This window comes from Neopelma chrysocephalum, unplaced genomic scaffold, assembly GCF_003984885.1.
Source record: "Neopelma chrysocephalum unplaced genomic scaffold, ASM398488v2 Primary Assembly neopelma1_25, whole genome shotgun sequence".
NCBI lineage: Eukaryota > Metazoa > Chordata > Aves > Passeriformes > Pipridae > Neopelma > Neopelma chrysocephalum.
The window spans coordinates 6,538,261-6,554,413 of NW_020897694.1; the positions used below are offsets into that span (position 1 = coordinate 6,538,261).

At 41.1% G+C, this 16,153-nt stretch overlaps 1 protein-coding gene across 2 annotated transcripts in view; it reads left to right on the forward strand.

Moving 5' to 3' along the window:
• The window catches only part of TNFSF11 (TNF superfamily member 11), a 45,492-nt gene that overhangs the window by 7,950 nt on the left and 21,389 nt on the right, over window positions 1–16,153 (forward strand). Inside the window, exon 1 of one of the 2 annotated variants that reach the window (XM_027675201.1) lies at window positions 12,864–13,085. The exons of the other annotated variant lie outside the window; for it this stretch is intronic. Coding sequence (XP_027531002.1) covers window positions 12,864–13,085 — 222 coding nt within the window. Of the gene's footprint in view, window positions 1–12,863; window positions 13,086–16,153 lie in introns of those variants that run through there. 2 annotated transcript variants of the gene reach the window in all.

Genomic DNA, 16,153 nt, shown 5'->3' on the forward strand with positions numbered 1-16,153 from the left:
ATGTTACATATATTCCAGGTTATGTTAGAAATACATATTCACTTCGTATGTAACATATTTGTTATTTTCTGGTTTTCTTCCAAGACATTTTGCCATTATTCCGCCAGGACTGTATGTTGTCTGACCACTTCCCCATTGCAATTAAGGATTGAAACCACTTGCTTACGCACAATGGAGACCATCATACCTAACCCCAAAGGAGGCCAGAAACGCCTAGCACACTGCATTTCCCAGACCAACCAGGGGGCCCAGGGCACAGAAGGACAGCATACTATTTGCAACAAAGGCTGGCATACTGACAATCCACATGAGTGGAGCTATTCATAATAAATTAAAAAAAAAAACAAAATGGTGGGGGTGGGGGGAGGGGGGAATTTAACACATCTCATGAAGAGGTGTTGCCTGAATTTTAATAATAAAATGAGATAAACTGCTTCAAAATCAGTTGTTAAGAAGATACTACCAAAGAGCCAGCCTTAAGGAATGATGTTTAACCAGAATCTTTTTTTTCAAATCACACAGTATATGTTTGGCAGTTAGTGTGCAGGACTGCAGGCTTGATCTGAACAGGCGTCGGGACATGAAGCTTGCACAAGCAACACGGCCTTTCCTGGGAATTTCACTTTGTCCCTCCTCCCCCTTTCCAGCTTTTCCTCCTTTCTTTCTCCAGTGCCAAAGCCAAAAAGGAGGAGAGATGATGCCTCGGGATGCTGGAGGTGGGGTATAAAAGAGAAGGAGGCAGTCTCTGACTCTAAACAGAAATATTTTGTTGAAATCAGTGTATTTTGTACTCAAAAAACTTAAATGTGACCGGCATGGAATAAGGTAAGATTCAGAATCTTACCATCGGGAAGATAAAAGTGATTGCTGAGTCCCAACTATAGTTTTCACATGTGTGTGTATGTGTGTGTGTGTGCACACATGTTTGGGGCCAGGGATAATACTAATAAATTGTGTTTGTCAACTCATTGGCTCAATCTTTAGTTTTCATAAGGCAAAGCTTGTCATGTCACAGAGCAATGGTGAAGTCTTTGTGAATCTGCTAATCTGTGCTGAAAATAATCTTTGCAGCCATCTCTGCTTCAAGGCTAATATTTAAGGACTTTAAAATGAAAATCGGCTTGGATCACCAGAGAATCCATAAAAAACTGGGTAGGAACAAATTGTATTTGGTATCTTAGTCCACGTGGCAACATTTTTGAAAAGCTCTTTCACAGTCATAACGTGAGAACATGGTGTTTTCTTAGAATGAGGAAACACTGGGAGAGGAAGAACCCTCTCAAATGACATACTGGCACAGACATGCATACATACAGGCAGAGATGCTATGTGTGGGGAGTGCTTTGTCTACATGCATATTTAGTTTGAAAGTGGTTCTTTCAGAAAGTTCCAAATCAATAGTTAAGAGGGAAGATCCTGTTTTCCCTCTAAACTTTCATACTAATCTGAAGAGAGCCATGGACAGAAAATAAGAAGCTGTTTGGATTTATTGTGTTCTGGAGCCATTAATTACAGTGTGTCCCATTTCTGTTTATTTGTCTTAGTTCTTCTTGGTGTTGAAAGACTGACCCTGACCCTTTTTTATGGACATAAAAAAGATTATCTAGCTTCATCTGTCTCACCATCCTCTGCGGCTCAAGTCCTTGTGGTAGGGCACTTCCCCAGACTACATGACACAGCCAGATGTAGCAACCAGACACCAGGCTTTGAAATAGCACTAATTTCAAATGTCAGCCTTCACACTCCATAAAACAGGGATCATATTACAGTGTACGTTAAGTTCCAGAGCAAATAATATTTAATATCTATTGGATGTATTGTAGATTTGAATAATCTGGCAGACTGTATTTGGAAATATTCCCTAAATTTCCTCTGTCCCAGCCCTGAGACTGTGGTAAGTAACACAGAGACCAGCTGTCCAGCCTTGTTTTTATAAGCCATTGACTAAACAGTGAGTTCATGTTCAAGATAACTGTGGGGAACCAGTTCATGAACTTCTTGAACTCTGCTGTCCATAAGTGTGGTGACAGGATTGAAAAACTGCCATTTAATTAATGGTGAGTCTTGTAACTAGAAATGTACCTTGGGCCAAATGTTGTTTGTTGCTTTGCTTTGTTTGCCTTTTTTTTTTTTTTAATTCAAAGATGTCTGGAGACCAAAAATAAGCCAAAAGCACTGAGCTGGCTAAGCTGTTGACTTTCTGCCAGGGAAAGATGTTGTTCTGTAAAAGAGGGAGACAATACTGTCACCTGCAAATACAGTCTAAGGACATGCAGTGCATGTTAGCTGCAATGCCAGAGCATTTGTATGGAGCAGAATTCTCCCTGTGCTCTTTCCAGATTAATTTCTCAATTTACAAAATTATTAATCTGGAGGTCTTTCTACCGGTGGTGTCCATTTTATTGCAAGAGTTTGAAATCTTTCCTTTTCTTTATGAGATTCAGTTTTCTGCTGGCAGGCAGAATAGGTATTGGTCTCCGAGACAAGAAGGCCACATAGAACTTAGAATGACGATCTTGCATTGCAGTTTCATTCACTAAACCTCTCCATTCATGTTGATAAAAATGCCTAAATGATGAGCCTTTGTCCAATAAAACTCTTTTCTATTATGATTTTAAAACTGCATGAGAAACAGCCTTATTTTATAGATCCACATATTCTGTTCCCCTAAGCTAGAAACCACATAATTCCCCTGTGCTTCAAGGTACATGCATCTTGTGCAAGCAAAGGAGTATCTTGCCCTTAGTATTCAAAACTTCTTCATATCCAAAAGCAGAAGAAGGACTGGAAAAGGCCTTTTGAAGTAGACTCCTTCCATTGCAAGACTTATAAAACTCTTAAATAATCCCTTTCTCAGATAAAATCTATCTAGTGTGGTTTCTAGAGAAGTTCTGTGCTTCATCTACTCTAAATGATTGGTTATTCCAGAATATGACTCCTTAAATGGGTAAAAAAAGAGCTGTGAAGCTGGTGAAGAGTCTGAAGCACAAGCCTTAAGAGGAATGGCTGAGGGAGCTTTAGGTGTTTAGCCTGGAGAAAAGGAGGCCCTGGGTGACTTTATCACTCTCTACAACCACCTGAAAGGAGGCTGTAGAGAAGTGGGTGTTGGCCTCTTCTCTGAAGCAACTAACGATAGGACAAGAGGAGGTGGCCTCAAATTGCACCAGGGGAGGTTTAGATTAGATATTAGGAAAAATTTCTTCACCAAAAGGATCGTCAAGCATTGGAACAGGCTGCCCAGGGAATGTTTGAGTCATCATTCCTGAAGGTATTGAAAAGACATGTTCTCATGGTGCTTAAGGACATGGCTTAGTGGAGGATTTGGCAGTGACAGGTTAATGGTTGAACTTGATGATCTTAATGGTCTTTTTGAACCTAAGATACTCTATGATTCTATGAAAGCCTTCTTCTGATTTCCTGCTTAAATAATCCTTGACAACTTATGTTCATTTTTTTGTCTGTAGACCTCTACTTTAAATAAGATCCCTTTCCACCCTCATATTTCTAATGTATTTGTGGCTAGTAATTATGCCGCTTTAGCCTTGACTTTGAAATCTTTTCAATCCTCTGATATTCTGGTAGTATTTCTTTGTCCTGCTTCCAGATAGAAATCTTTCTTCAATGTGGGAACGAGAATGGGACAGTTGCAAGCTCTCATTGGGACTTAAACCCTGTCACCCTGTCATAAAAATCTGGAACAAGAGCACTGTATTTTGAGTCTCACCCAATTTTACCAGCTTGCTGGCAATTGCCTTTGAGAAAATAAAGCAAATGCAAACATTTCAAACTATAATTAGTAGAAAGTTCTCAACTAGCAAAGTATTATTTTCACACTTTGTCTTTATATGAGGCATCAAAGTATTTTATGATATGTAATTAGAACTGAGATCTTCAAAAGTGTGGCAGAATAAACAGCAGTGTTCTGTTTCAGTTTGTTCTTTTATTATGTTTTCGTATGATGAAGCAGAATAGGGTGTAATCATCTGCAAGTATTTATTTGTGAAGAAACTATCCTATTTCTTCAGTCTCCAAGCTAAATGATGCTGAGGGAGTTGCTTTCTACTTGAATATTTCCTGAAACCCTTGCTGATTCTGTCCAGTCCTGGTGCACTTGTTGAAGGAGTTATACAAATTTTAGTACTACAGACCTATTGATAAGTGATAATACATAAAAAGTTAAAAAGTACAAGTGCATTTCTTTGCTATTGACTATGCTATAGTGACTATGCTATGTTAGGAGGCCTCATACTGTAAAACCTGTCTCTGCTTTATAATGCTCCTGGGCAGCTTTTACCACAGTCTTTATTTGAACTGTTAAGTGGCACTGGCTGCAGGATCAAATAAGGTGATAAAGGAGGAAAAAATTCAGCTACTATGCAGGCTTTGATCACTTGCAGTGCACTGGGCTGCCATGTTGAGCACTGTGACTCCAAACTTCATGCTATCCTTACCAAAGCATTGGGACACTGTCCTGAGCTGGGTCTGTGGCCTGTTCTCCATAGCAGGTACTTGGAATGAAACCCCCAAGGACTGGTGCTGAGCAGGAAACACCTCAGCCCTGCATTGCTGCTTTCAGGATATACATTCAACATCACATCATAATCCACACAAAACCTTTCTCTAATTCCTGCTGTCTCTTTTTTGCATTGAGCATCCTTTCTGCATCCTACTAAATCAGAAAACCCCAATTTGTTTTCCTTCTAGTTATTCTGAGCAATGTGGAACAGCTCTGACAGGTGGGCTTACGCAAATGCGTTTGCTCTCACGTCAGAAGAGCAGATGATCGTACTACTTTCCAGGGACGTGGGACATTCTTCTATGCCTTCCTTCATGGAGGCAGAATTGAATCCAGATGCTCTTGCCCCACGTTTTAACCACCAAAATATGTGGAGAAAAGAGGAAGTGAGAGATGAAGACAGATGTTCCAGATAGATAGATATTATCTCTAAGGCAGATTTTGCTTTTTATGGGAACACATCCATACACCACCCATCTCCCTCATATTCTTCTTTTCCCCATTTCCTTCCTCTTCCAAATTCCTAAAACTTCTGTGCAAACTGGGAGAGCCCATCCTTCAGCCAGCAAACAGATATGTGGTTAGGATTTCTTCTTAGGGATTCTGGAATATTTGTGGGCTTGAAACACACTAGCAAAAAGAGGAATGTGAAGGCAAGTCTCCCACATCCTGTGGAGTGACTGTGGGAGAGCCCAGCATCTCTTCCTCAATGGCTGTTCTGTGCCAAGCCCCATCCAGCACTCAGAGGGCACCAACTGACATGACCAGTGCCAGAGAGATGAGTGGGAATAAAGTAGTTTGTGAAATTTGATGGGATTTGATGAGAGCATTGTCAAAGCTTTAATGGGAAGGGTAGAGGCATTGCCTTTTCTCTTCCAAAAGGACATCCACTTTCCTCCTCCCATATGGCCTGGAATTCCCTGTCCCCTTTGTAAGATGAAGATTTGTCTACATCAAGTGGACAGTTAATTTATCTCAATCAACTTTCTTTCCAATATCCCTTTGTACTTAGTACTAGATGATCTTTAAGGTTCCTTCCAACCCAAGCCTTCCTATGATTTAGGTACGTCACTTCTTTTAAGAAGGAGTTTCTCTACTGTGTTGACCTCCAAGTGTTTCAGTCTTTGTTCCCATGGGTCTTCATCAGTACTTCATGTTTCCAGGTCTTCTCTGTTCAATATCCCCTTTAAGGGATATTTGCTACATCATCTGATACTCTGTGTCCCCTCTTGTGAGCCACAAGCACTGCTGGGCATGTCTGACAGCTTCTGACTCATATTCTTTGTTGTAATCACTGCTGTGTTATGCCTTTTCTTTTTGTGTCATATCTTTTTGTTCCTTCCCCATTCAAGACAGCTCCCACCAAGCCTCCATCACATGTACACACACCATCAGAATCCTCAGACAGCTTCAAGCTCAGACTTAAACACAAAAAATACCACCACAGGGCAGCTCTGAGCCACAAGCTGCTGGAGTGTACTGGGAAGTCTAATTACATGCTTGCCCTTTCTTTTATTTTTTTCCCATGCATGGACTGTTGGCCTCTCCTAATTCTGAAATCAGAACATTATTCTCTTGTCTTAGCTGGGTTTACTCACTATTGATTTTGCGGCTATTGGTTTCTTGGGCAGCAAGAGAGCCTGGATATTGAATGAGCATGCAATTGTTCTACTCCCTGTCACTGTGGATGGTGAACTGCAGGTGCTAGGGCATAATCCTGGGTTGGGATTTTTTTTTTTTTGGCCTGAACCACTTTTCCAGACAATTCAAGGGTCTCAGACCCAGAAATTCCAGCATGGTGGCTGAAGCTCCAGACTCCACTTAATTAACAAAACTGACCCTGTGAAGGACAGACTCCAGGCAACTGCAGTCTGGTTTCCAAAGAGCAAGGCTTGGGCTAGCCACACTGCTTTCCACAGCTGGATACGGCTACTCCTATTCTGCAGCAGCTGCCACCCACACAGACAAATGTGAGCTAGATGGATCTCCCTCTGATTCAGTACTGGTCTTATCCTCCTGTATGAAAAAACTGTTCTGCAGCACAGAAGCCATCAACAAATGGTTTGCTTTCAATTGCATATACCCTAACTAAATCTGATCAGTAATAACATCAACAGGTTCCTCCTTGGCATCAGAGCAATTCCACCATTTCTAGGTAGTGCTGAAAGCAGTAAATGTGTAGTAGCAGCTTGGAAGATGGCCAAAAAAGGTAAAGTTATACAGTTCCTAGTTGTAAATGGAAATATTTAAAATTAGACAGATGGTCTTAACAAAAACTTAGGGATACTTGTATTTCAACATAAAGTTATGGAGAAGGAAAGGCCACTCGGTGAAATTAGATAGAAAGTGTTAAACTAATTCTGACAATGTCATTTAATAAAAAATATTGTTTCTGCAATACTTTAATAAGTTGATTGTACTATAAGTTGTTTTGCTCTGTTTTATTTGGAAAAATAAAATTGAAACACTTGTAATGTATAGTTTGACCAGAGTGACTTTATCCAATATCAGACCCCTATGATCAAAGTGCTTCACTGCCTGTGCTCCTGGGATGGATTATAATCACTAGGATGGACTCCCACTTGCCTTTTGACTCCATCTCAGGAGTCTCACAGCTCCACATGTCACCTATAACTTGGTCATGGAGTTTGTCTGGCTGAGGACGCTTGAAACTTAGGCACTACAAAGAAATGTGCTATGACAGTCAAGTGATGCTAAAGAAATATTTTATATTCAGAAATGTTTCAGCATATCTGGTTTTAAGAAATATAGAGAAAGTCCCTGTCCTGAAAAAGAGGCCTCAAGGTCATGTAATACTAACGTGTGAAAGCTGTACAATACAGAAATAAATTGTGCAAATCTATACAAGGTAAGTCCAAGCTTTCTTACTGGAGAAACCTGATCCAACACATATCAAAGTCCTGAAAAATGTATTCACCAATTTCTTTGAGCTTTTTAAGAGGCTCTGAGGGCTTTAACTACTGACAAGCAATGTAGGGCTTTTTTTTTTGGTTTTACCAAATCCAGAGAGGCACAAACTGTTCTCTTACATATTGTCCAGTATTTCCCCCAACACCCTATTGCTGTCTTCAGTCCTAAAACAATGTAAGAACACCCCTACAATTTCATTTCAAGTAATTTTTTCCTGAACAGGGGAAAAAAGCTACTTCTATTACCTTAATTTAAGAGTTTATACATAAACATAAAAGACTTTAATTTATACTAATTATTTCTGTTGAGATTTCAATATCAGTGTCATTGTTTTGACCTTTGTCATACCCACTAGACTAGAAAGAAGCAGAATGGCAATTTGCTGGAAAATTTAAATGACATTTTAATGCATATTTCCACTGTTTTAAAATACAGTAATTATTTCCTGGTACATCAGTTGCTGTTTCCCAGCCTTATCTAGAATAGTATTTTAAATTAAAGCCTAAATTTTCAGTGAGGCGTTCTGTGTTATTGGTCATATTTTGTCATCCTTCTCATTACACTGACATATTTACTTATAATAATCACTATATAGCATGTGAAAGTGAAAAAAATGTTTAAGTCCAACTCATGACAATTTTGAAGATTGCAGAATTTCATTTCCTCCTAACATGCATGGAAAACGCCTCTGCCTATTTTCACTGCTTGCATCAAAACATCCGTATTCACATTCGGTAGATCAGAATTTCAGTACAGGATTCTCCTTACATCCCCTAAAGAGTCTGTGCTGTTCCTTGGAAACCCTACTGTCTAAAATATGCTCAAAATTAATACATCTCAAACATTTTTGTCAGGTCCAAAACAACCTTTTGCTGATGAAGTAATTTTACGGACAATATTCCAACCAATAGTAATACCAGACAGTATTAGTTACAAACATTTGTTCACAGGAATAAAATCTTACCGGTGTAAGAATAAAAACGTGTTCAACTGCTTTATCAATATGGGATATTTCAGCTGCATAATCTGTCTCAAGGTAAAAACCACTGTCTTATTTGAAATGAAGATCAGGAGAAGAACTTTTTGTTCTCCTATTTTGAAAGAGAAAAAACTAAAACAAAAAAAAAAAAAAAGGATTTTTTTCCCCTGATTTTTTACTTTGACCTGCAGGCTTGTTGCTCTTTGACATTTTCAGATTTTTCAAGACTTTCAATTCTGCAATGAGAATCAACGTTGCAATGGGAACTACTTTCAACACAGCCTTTTTATGTAAACACAGTTTCCTGTTTTGCTTCAAAGCAAAATGATGAAAAAAATACCAGCACCTATGCACTCTTATCACAAGTAGGATATTTGTGATCATCTCCTGTAACACAAGTATTTTGTAGACCATAGCAAAAAGCTGTGTTCTGCTCAGGGGCCAAGAGTTCACATTATGTAGTAGTTACTTGCATCTACAGTGACATTATCTGCAAGCACAGAATCACAACGAGGTTCTAATGAAAGCCCACCCTTTACCATTTATAGAGCCAGGACTTAGTTCATGGGAACTTTTATATATGTTATTATTCCTCACACAATCCAAAGAATGCCACGTTTTTTTAGAAGAAAATATCTTTTATTAGGCCAACATAGACAATTGTGTAAAGGAGATATTAGATAAAGCAGATTCATTTTCATGTAGATCAAGTATTCTTTGGGTCCAAAGCATAGAGAAAATACAAATTGCTTTGAATTGCAATTAATTGTTTTAATCGGTCAGACATTTGAGAGAAAAGTGTTTTCTACTTTGGAAGCAGAGGGTGATCCCAACCCTGTTAAAAGTGTAAGTGGTGTGACAGAAGCTGAATGAGCAAAGGAAACAGTAATTCCCATCAAAGATCAGCATGACTTGAGAAGTGAGGAAACTCAGAAGTCTTTCTCAAATTAATCTGATATGGAATCTCGTATCTGATAGAGTTGCACATTTTGGTTCTCTGGCCCTTGTTTGGTCTTGCAGAGTCAGTACTGCAAGCTTAGAGACGGGCGAGTTGTTTTGCGAATATAATTTTCCAATGTGTAACTGGGTGTTGCTGTTCTTTCCTAATTAGGTAGCACACGGTGATTGTTCGGTTTCACCCACAGAGATCCCTAAGAGCAGCGAATGCATTGCATGATGCCTATGAGATTTCAGGATGCTTATATGTAGGATCTGTATATTTCGGTGGTTCTGTTGTAGCAGATGTTTATCATGAGGGCCTAGCAATATTTGGATAATTTTCTTGAGCTATCCGGCTCTAGCCACTATCTACTGGTCTGCCAAAATTTGCTTTCAGTGATGGAGCTAATGATAATAAGTGTGGTTTGAAGGGAAGGAGGGGTGTTTCTAGGAAAAATAATTTCAAGGTATGATTTTCTTCCAAGGTAAGCTACAACTTGTTAACATTTTCAGTATACGTTTCTTGCATGTTGTGGTATACGATACACAGTAGGGGATTATCTCTCTGTATTGTAGTAAGTTTGGATAAGGTTTAGGTGGCTTCTTCAAATATATTATCCTAGTGGAATGTCACTGTTGGATAAGCACCATCTGTAGCTTTGTGAGGGTGTGTCATGAATGTTTTCCTCAGAGCAAATGAGGTGATGTCTGTGGGCTATATCAGTTTTTCTAGTGTGTTTTGGATAGCTGATGGTTTGTGGAAGGAGATGTGTTGGTCTGTGGATTTTCTGCATATGGTAGTTTGACAGTTGCTATTTTTTGTGTTGACCTTGGTGTCTAGAAAGTTGATGCTGATGTAAGTTTTCCAGAGAGAGTTTGCTGGACAATTCTGGTTGCTGAATTTGTGGTAGAAATCAATAAGGGAATCCAAGTTTTCAGAACAGATGTCATTTATGTACCCTAGTGTATCCTAGGAACCCATGTTGGTTTGGTGGGAAGATTAATCTTGTACTCGAGGTGTCTCCTGAAGAGCCTGATATCCTGGCACTTGGATACAAGTACTTAGTTGCTTCTGTAATTTTGTGAGGATGAAATTGTTGTGGATGAAGATGAAATAGGTGGGCTTGACTATTAAATTATTAAATGTCAATAGACTGGCATATATAAGATGCCAGTTAGAAGGCTGATATCACTCAGGCATTGGGTCAGGCGTAATGCTTCCCTGGTGTAGCATTGTGATGGTAATACTAAAGACGGTGCCAGTAAGAAGATAGTTTATGAAGCAGTGATCGTGGAGGAAGCATGTTTGTCTGGAGAAAGTTGTTTTCACAAAATATTTAAAGATGGTGTCATAGCCCTTCAGTGAAAGTCTCCTTTGGTTTCTTTCCGCAAGAATCTAGAAGAGCACCTTAAGGTGGCAAGAGTTAACACAATTTTTTCCTTCTTAATTAGGAAGAAATACAAACTCTATGGTGAAAAGAGCAGATGTCTTTTTTGAGTTCCTTCTCATATAAAAGCATAAAAAAAATCACCTGCTAACATCACTGATATTATCCTAACTTCTCCTTTATCCTATCTCCTTGTTTAATAACTAATTGATGACTGGATTTTAAAAACTATATAGACTCTTAAAAACCCCAGTTGTATCTTCCAAAAAATTATTTCTGAAAGAATGTAAAATTGATTTAGGAATGCCCAGCTCATTATAATGTGAGATTATTTTCATGGTTATTTTACAGGTGATGGTGGCTATTTTACCTTCATTTTGTTTTCAGAAAAGTTGAGACACACTTACAGGAACAATTCCTCTAATTGGACTACAGACCACAATGCTCCCAATGTTTCCGAGCATAAAAGTAAGCATTGAGAAAGAAGATATATGGGGAGCTATTCAAGGTTGGGGTATTTCTCCATGACTTCCTGGTGGGTGATGTTGGTATGCAGGTGCTGTCATCATCATTTCTCAGATGTCTCATTGTTGGTGAAGGAATTGCCATTGCACTATTTGGGTCCAGTGCTAAATGATATCAGCTTGTTTTGATAGTAATTTGTTGCATGGTGGTTTGGTGAGTTTTAGTGTCCTTTAATTTGTTGGAGCACATAATTTTGTCTGGTTCAGCCAAATTCTTTGAGAGGTAAAGTTTATAATCTTCTCAGATTAGGCAGACCTAAACAGGATATTCTGTTATGTATCCAGAATAAAATTAGACCTTTTTCTACAGACAAATGACCTACAAGATAGATCTGTGTCATTCTCCCATGTTCTTTAAAGACTTAGCCATACTTCAACTCACTTGCTTTTGTGTTTGGACCATCTCCCTACTGAATTTTACAGGGCTGCAGACCTAATACACCTGCACTGCCATTGCAACAAGCACTTTCATAGGAATTAAGAGAATGTTTTCCACAAAGTGAACTTGTGAGGCACATAAACTCTATCTACCGAAGAGATAGTAAATCCCAAAGTATAGATGAACTGATGAGTCAAAGTCTGGATGGAGGAAAGCCTACTTGGAGGCAGGAAGGACTAGAAATAGGCAAACTTTAAATGAGTAAGTATACGAAGGTGACACTTGGCTTAAATGGAACCCCCAGAGGACCATAAGAAAGAAAGTGCCTACAAACTGTAGCGTGGCTTTATGAAGAAGAGGTTTTGCTACAGAACGCAAGCTGAGACATGGGAAGTGCCGTAAGATGTTCCTAATCAAGGGTTCAGAAATGCATCTGTAGGAGACTGGCTGCATGTGGGGAGATGGGGAGGCTCTGAGCTGGTTTCACCAGCAGCCAGGCACCAGCACACCTCTGCCGTTTCTTTACCCCATTCCTTTCACAAAACTGTGAACTAGAGGTGCCTCTTTTGGACAGTGCAAGTCAACACCTTTTGCGCTCATTTTAGCCTGGCCTGAGTGAAGGGGGAGTGAGATGGAGGAGTTGACAGGCCCTGAGGGCAAAGGGGCCAGGGGATGACTGATGAGACCCACTCGAGGTGCATGCTGATTCCAGGTACCTGGGAATTTAGAGGAAAAAGGACCTTCCAGATGCAACTAGGGGCTCAGAGAGGCCTCAGCTGGCGGCGCTGCCTGGGTGCGGTGCAAACCCGCGTGGGGCAAGGGTGAGGAGGGGGCAGGAGCCGGCGGAGGCAGGTCTGCCTGCGCTGCTCATTCATGGAGAAGGGGAGGAGCAGCGCCGACTGCGACGGCGGGGGGGACAGGGAGTCCGGGGGCAGGGGCGTGACAGACCCGGCCCGACCCGGGCCGGCAGGGGCCGGTCGGTGCTCGGGGAGGGGAGGCGAGGAGGGGGCGGCGGTGATGTGCGTGGCGACGGCGGGCGGGAGCAGGAGGAGGGCAGCAGGGGCGCGCCGCCCGGGGCTGATTGGCCGCCTAGTTTATAAGAGGTGCCTGGCCGGGGCTGCAGAGTTGTTTGCCGGCCCTGGGGAGCTCCGTGAAGTCGTTTGTGGAGCCAGCGGAGCGGAGCGGAGCGGAGCGGAGCGGAGCTGCGATGCGGCGCGCCAGCCGAGACTACACCAAGTACTTGCGCGGCTCGGAGGAGCTGGGCAGCGGCGCCGCCCACGAGAGCGCCCCGCCGCCTCCGCCGCCGCCGCCGCTGCCGGCACACCCGCACCCGCCGCCCGCCTCCCGCTCCCTCCTGGCCGCCCTCGTCCTCCTGGGGCTGGGGCAGGTGGTCTGCAGCGTCGCCCTCTTCCTCTACTTCCGAGCTCAGGTAAGCGGCGCCTCCACCGGCGCCCACGGGCGGCGGCGGGAGAGGGTGCCGGGGGCCGGCGCGGACGCTTCGCGCCGTGGGAAGTGCGACCGCCTCGCACCTTTCAGAAGAGGGGAAGGCCCTCGTGTCGGTGCGATTGAGGCGGTTAATTAAAAAAAAAAAAAAGTCGGAGAACATATTTATCTACCTCTGAAGTTGGTCCAGCTTTGAGGGAGGTCGGGCTGATGGATTCCCAGTGCCCTGCCCCGCCTGTGGTGTCCCCTGGTCACTGGAGATGCTCAGCCCAAGGTGTTCTAGATGGTGCTGTGGGTTGCAGATGCATGTTGGGGTACAGGGATTCTCAGTGGATATGAGGGGTGCCCGACTCGGGAAACAGCTTAATAATGATCCTTCACCTGAAGTCTTGCAGGGCTTTGGTTTTTAATGATCGACTTTCAGTTTTCCACTGGAGAGGAGTTTGACATGGTTGAGGTCTTTGGCTGCCATGAATGTTTCATCAGCAGAAGTGTCTTTAAAGAAAGAAAAGGTCACCACGCGACACCATTTGGGATGGTTTGTCTCTCAGGCTGCAGAGAGGCACCGCGGAGGAGCGGGATCAGTGTGCTCGCGGGCATCGGCCAGAGTGCCCGCTGCAGCTCAGGAGCTTTTTCTGGGATTCTGGTTATTTCTGGGAATCTGGGAGAGAGCCGCTTCTCACCTGCCGGGCCGCAAGCCCGACAGGGGATACTTCAGAAGAGGCAGCGATGCGTGCAGAAAGGAGCACGGGGAGGTCTCGCTGTGGGGGGAGATAAGGTGATGAGCGGTTAGGGTTTCGGAGAGAGGAGGAGCCTGCTTCTTGGAAATAGCTCGGCTGCCTGGATTCTCTCGGTGCTGCATCTCTTACCCCGTAAGGCTGAGCCCTCTCAGAGGAAGTGGGGAGCTGCCAGCTAGTTACTTCTCAGGGCTAGGTGTTAGATTTCTGCTTGGCTTTATTGTCGGATGCTAATTAGTTCTGTTAGTGTGGGTCTTACTGCCTTCATGGAAGTGACACTTCTGTTGCGAGTACTTTTCATTTGAAGTCAGCAGAGAGTGGAAACCTGTTTCTTTCAGTTTACTTTCTAGGTAGAGATGCTTGATCTTGATGTAGCAGGCTGGATTTCTTAACAAAGTGCACTCTGAAAACAGATGTTGCACCAGGGTATACCCACTCAAACAGATGAATGACTATCAAATATACAGTAGCACTGCTGATCATTTATTAGGCAGACCATTTCTTATTTTCTTACCAACAATGGCTTTGTGTTTCCCATTTTTACAAAAATAAAATGGAACAGAAATACAGTACTTAGTTAATCATAACCTGTATACTTCAGAAGAGTGACATTTAATTTCTGGGACTCATTGTAAAATCTTAAAGCTGTTTGTTTGCTTCACAGTTTAAATAAATGTGTACTTCAACTTCTGACAGGGAATGTTTTTCACTTCAGATGTTCATGAACTTGAAAAGACATTCTTGTCAAAACATAGTTCAGAGATGCACAGCTGTACATTGATTAGTGTCCTAGAGAGCCATTCCAATCAAAACAACTAATCAAAGTTATTAAGCCCCTTATTAAGGACTCTTTTTGATAAATGCATGCTAGTGCTTCACACATGCCTAACAAAGGCTAAAAAGGACTATTTTTCTTCTGCTTCCTTGATTTAAAAAATTGAATCATCCAGCAATAATTCTGCGTTTGGCAGCTTAATTCTCTTGCTGGTTTCTTGTTCCTGCAGATTTGGAGTAATACTGTTGAATAGAGTCCTTTGTAAACTTGAATTTCCAAAACATCTAAAAGAGGTGATCTAGCTCAATGTAGGCTTGACTGAAGTCATTGCCTGAAAACTTTGTAATGGAGAAAATAGATTAATAGGTATACCTTTGAAGTAAGTACGTAATTCACAATATTAAGATATAATAATCCGTATTTGTTCACCATTTCTAATTATGAAATAAGATAGATGAAAAAATATAGTAGGTCCCGCAAAACATGATTCTGATTTCACACTCTTAGAGATTGTTTAATTTATACTGGACATGATTGGACCTCTTTCTTTTGAAGAGATTTCTGTCACGTTTGGTTGAATTAAGCTATCTCAGTTTGGCCTTTTCAGTGCAAATTTCAGCTATCTGAATTTGTACTTTAATAAGAGAACTTAAATTTTTTGGTTTATTTTGTTAAAATGATGAGAAGTTAGTAGTAGAAGCTGTACATCAAAAGATTTGAATAGTTTGATTGGTGAATTAGCCAAATGTGAATTAGAAATACTTGACTGTTTAGGCTGATATTAAAAAATTATACATTTTGTGAGCTCTCTAAAACCCTACCTAAGAGTCTGAATAAACTCTGACTCAGTTTTACCATACACATTTTGTCTGTATTTGCATAAAATCATTTGGGCAGGATCATGACACAATATAAGCTAAGACAATAGTTGAGGTTTTGGTTTTTCCTTAGTTTTGTTTATTTTGTGGTTTGAGCATTTGGAATTTCACAAGACACATAATGAAGACTGACACCAGGTTTTCATGGGTAAACACGTTTGTGGACAAGAAATAATGCAGTGCAATGCTAGTGAAACAATGAGCTGGTATGTTGAAAAATGAAGAAAAAAGCAAAAAATTGAATTTTACCCTTATTCTCATAATAGTGTTCTGAAATGTAAAAACACTAGGATGTTCTGACTTTGCTTTTTGGCCTATCCTGTGCAGTGTACTGAATCCAAGAAATTAAACAATATCAGATTTTATTGGTCTGGAGCATTTATTTTGCTTATACTTTATGAGGAATATTTGCTCGTTATCTCTAAAAATGCCATGAAAATTTAGTTAGAATGCGATGAAAATTTAGTTAAATACTCAGAGTAGCTGGAAATCATCACTCAATAGAGACTCATGCACAGCATAAGATGAGAGAGCAAAGTGTTTTATTTAACTTCCGCTGGTAAATGCTGAAGTATATCTCCAAAGGATTAGCTATTAAGCTTTTATTTCTGACCCATTTTCTTAGTGCACTTACATCATAAAAGAGTAGGAATTTTGTCTAACA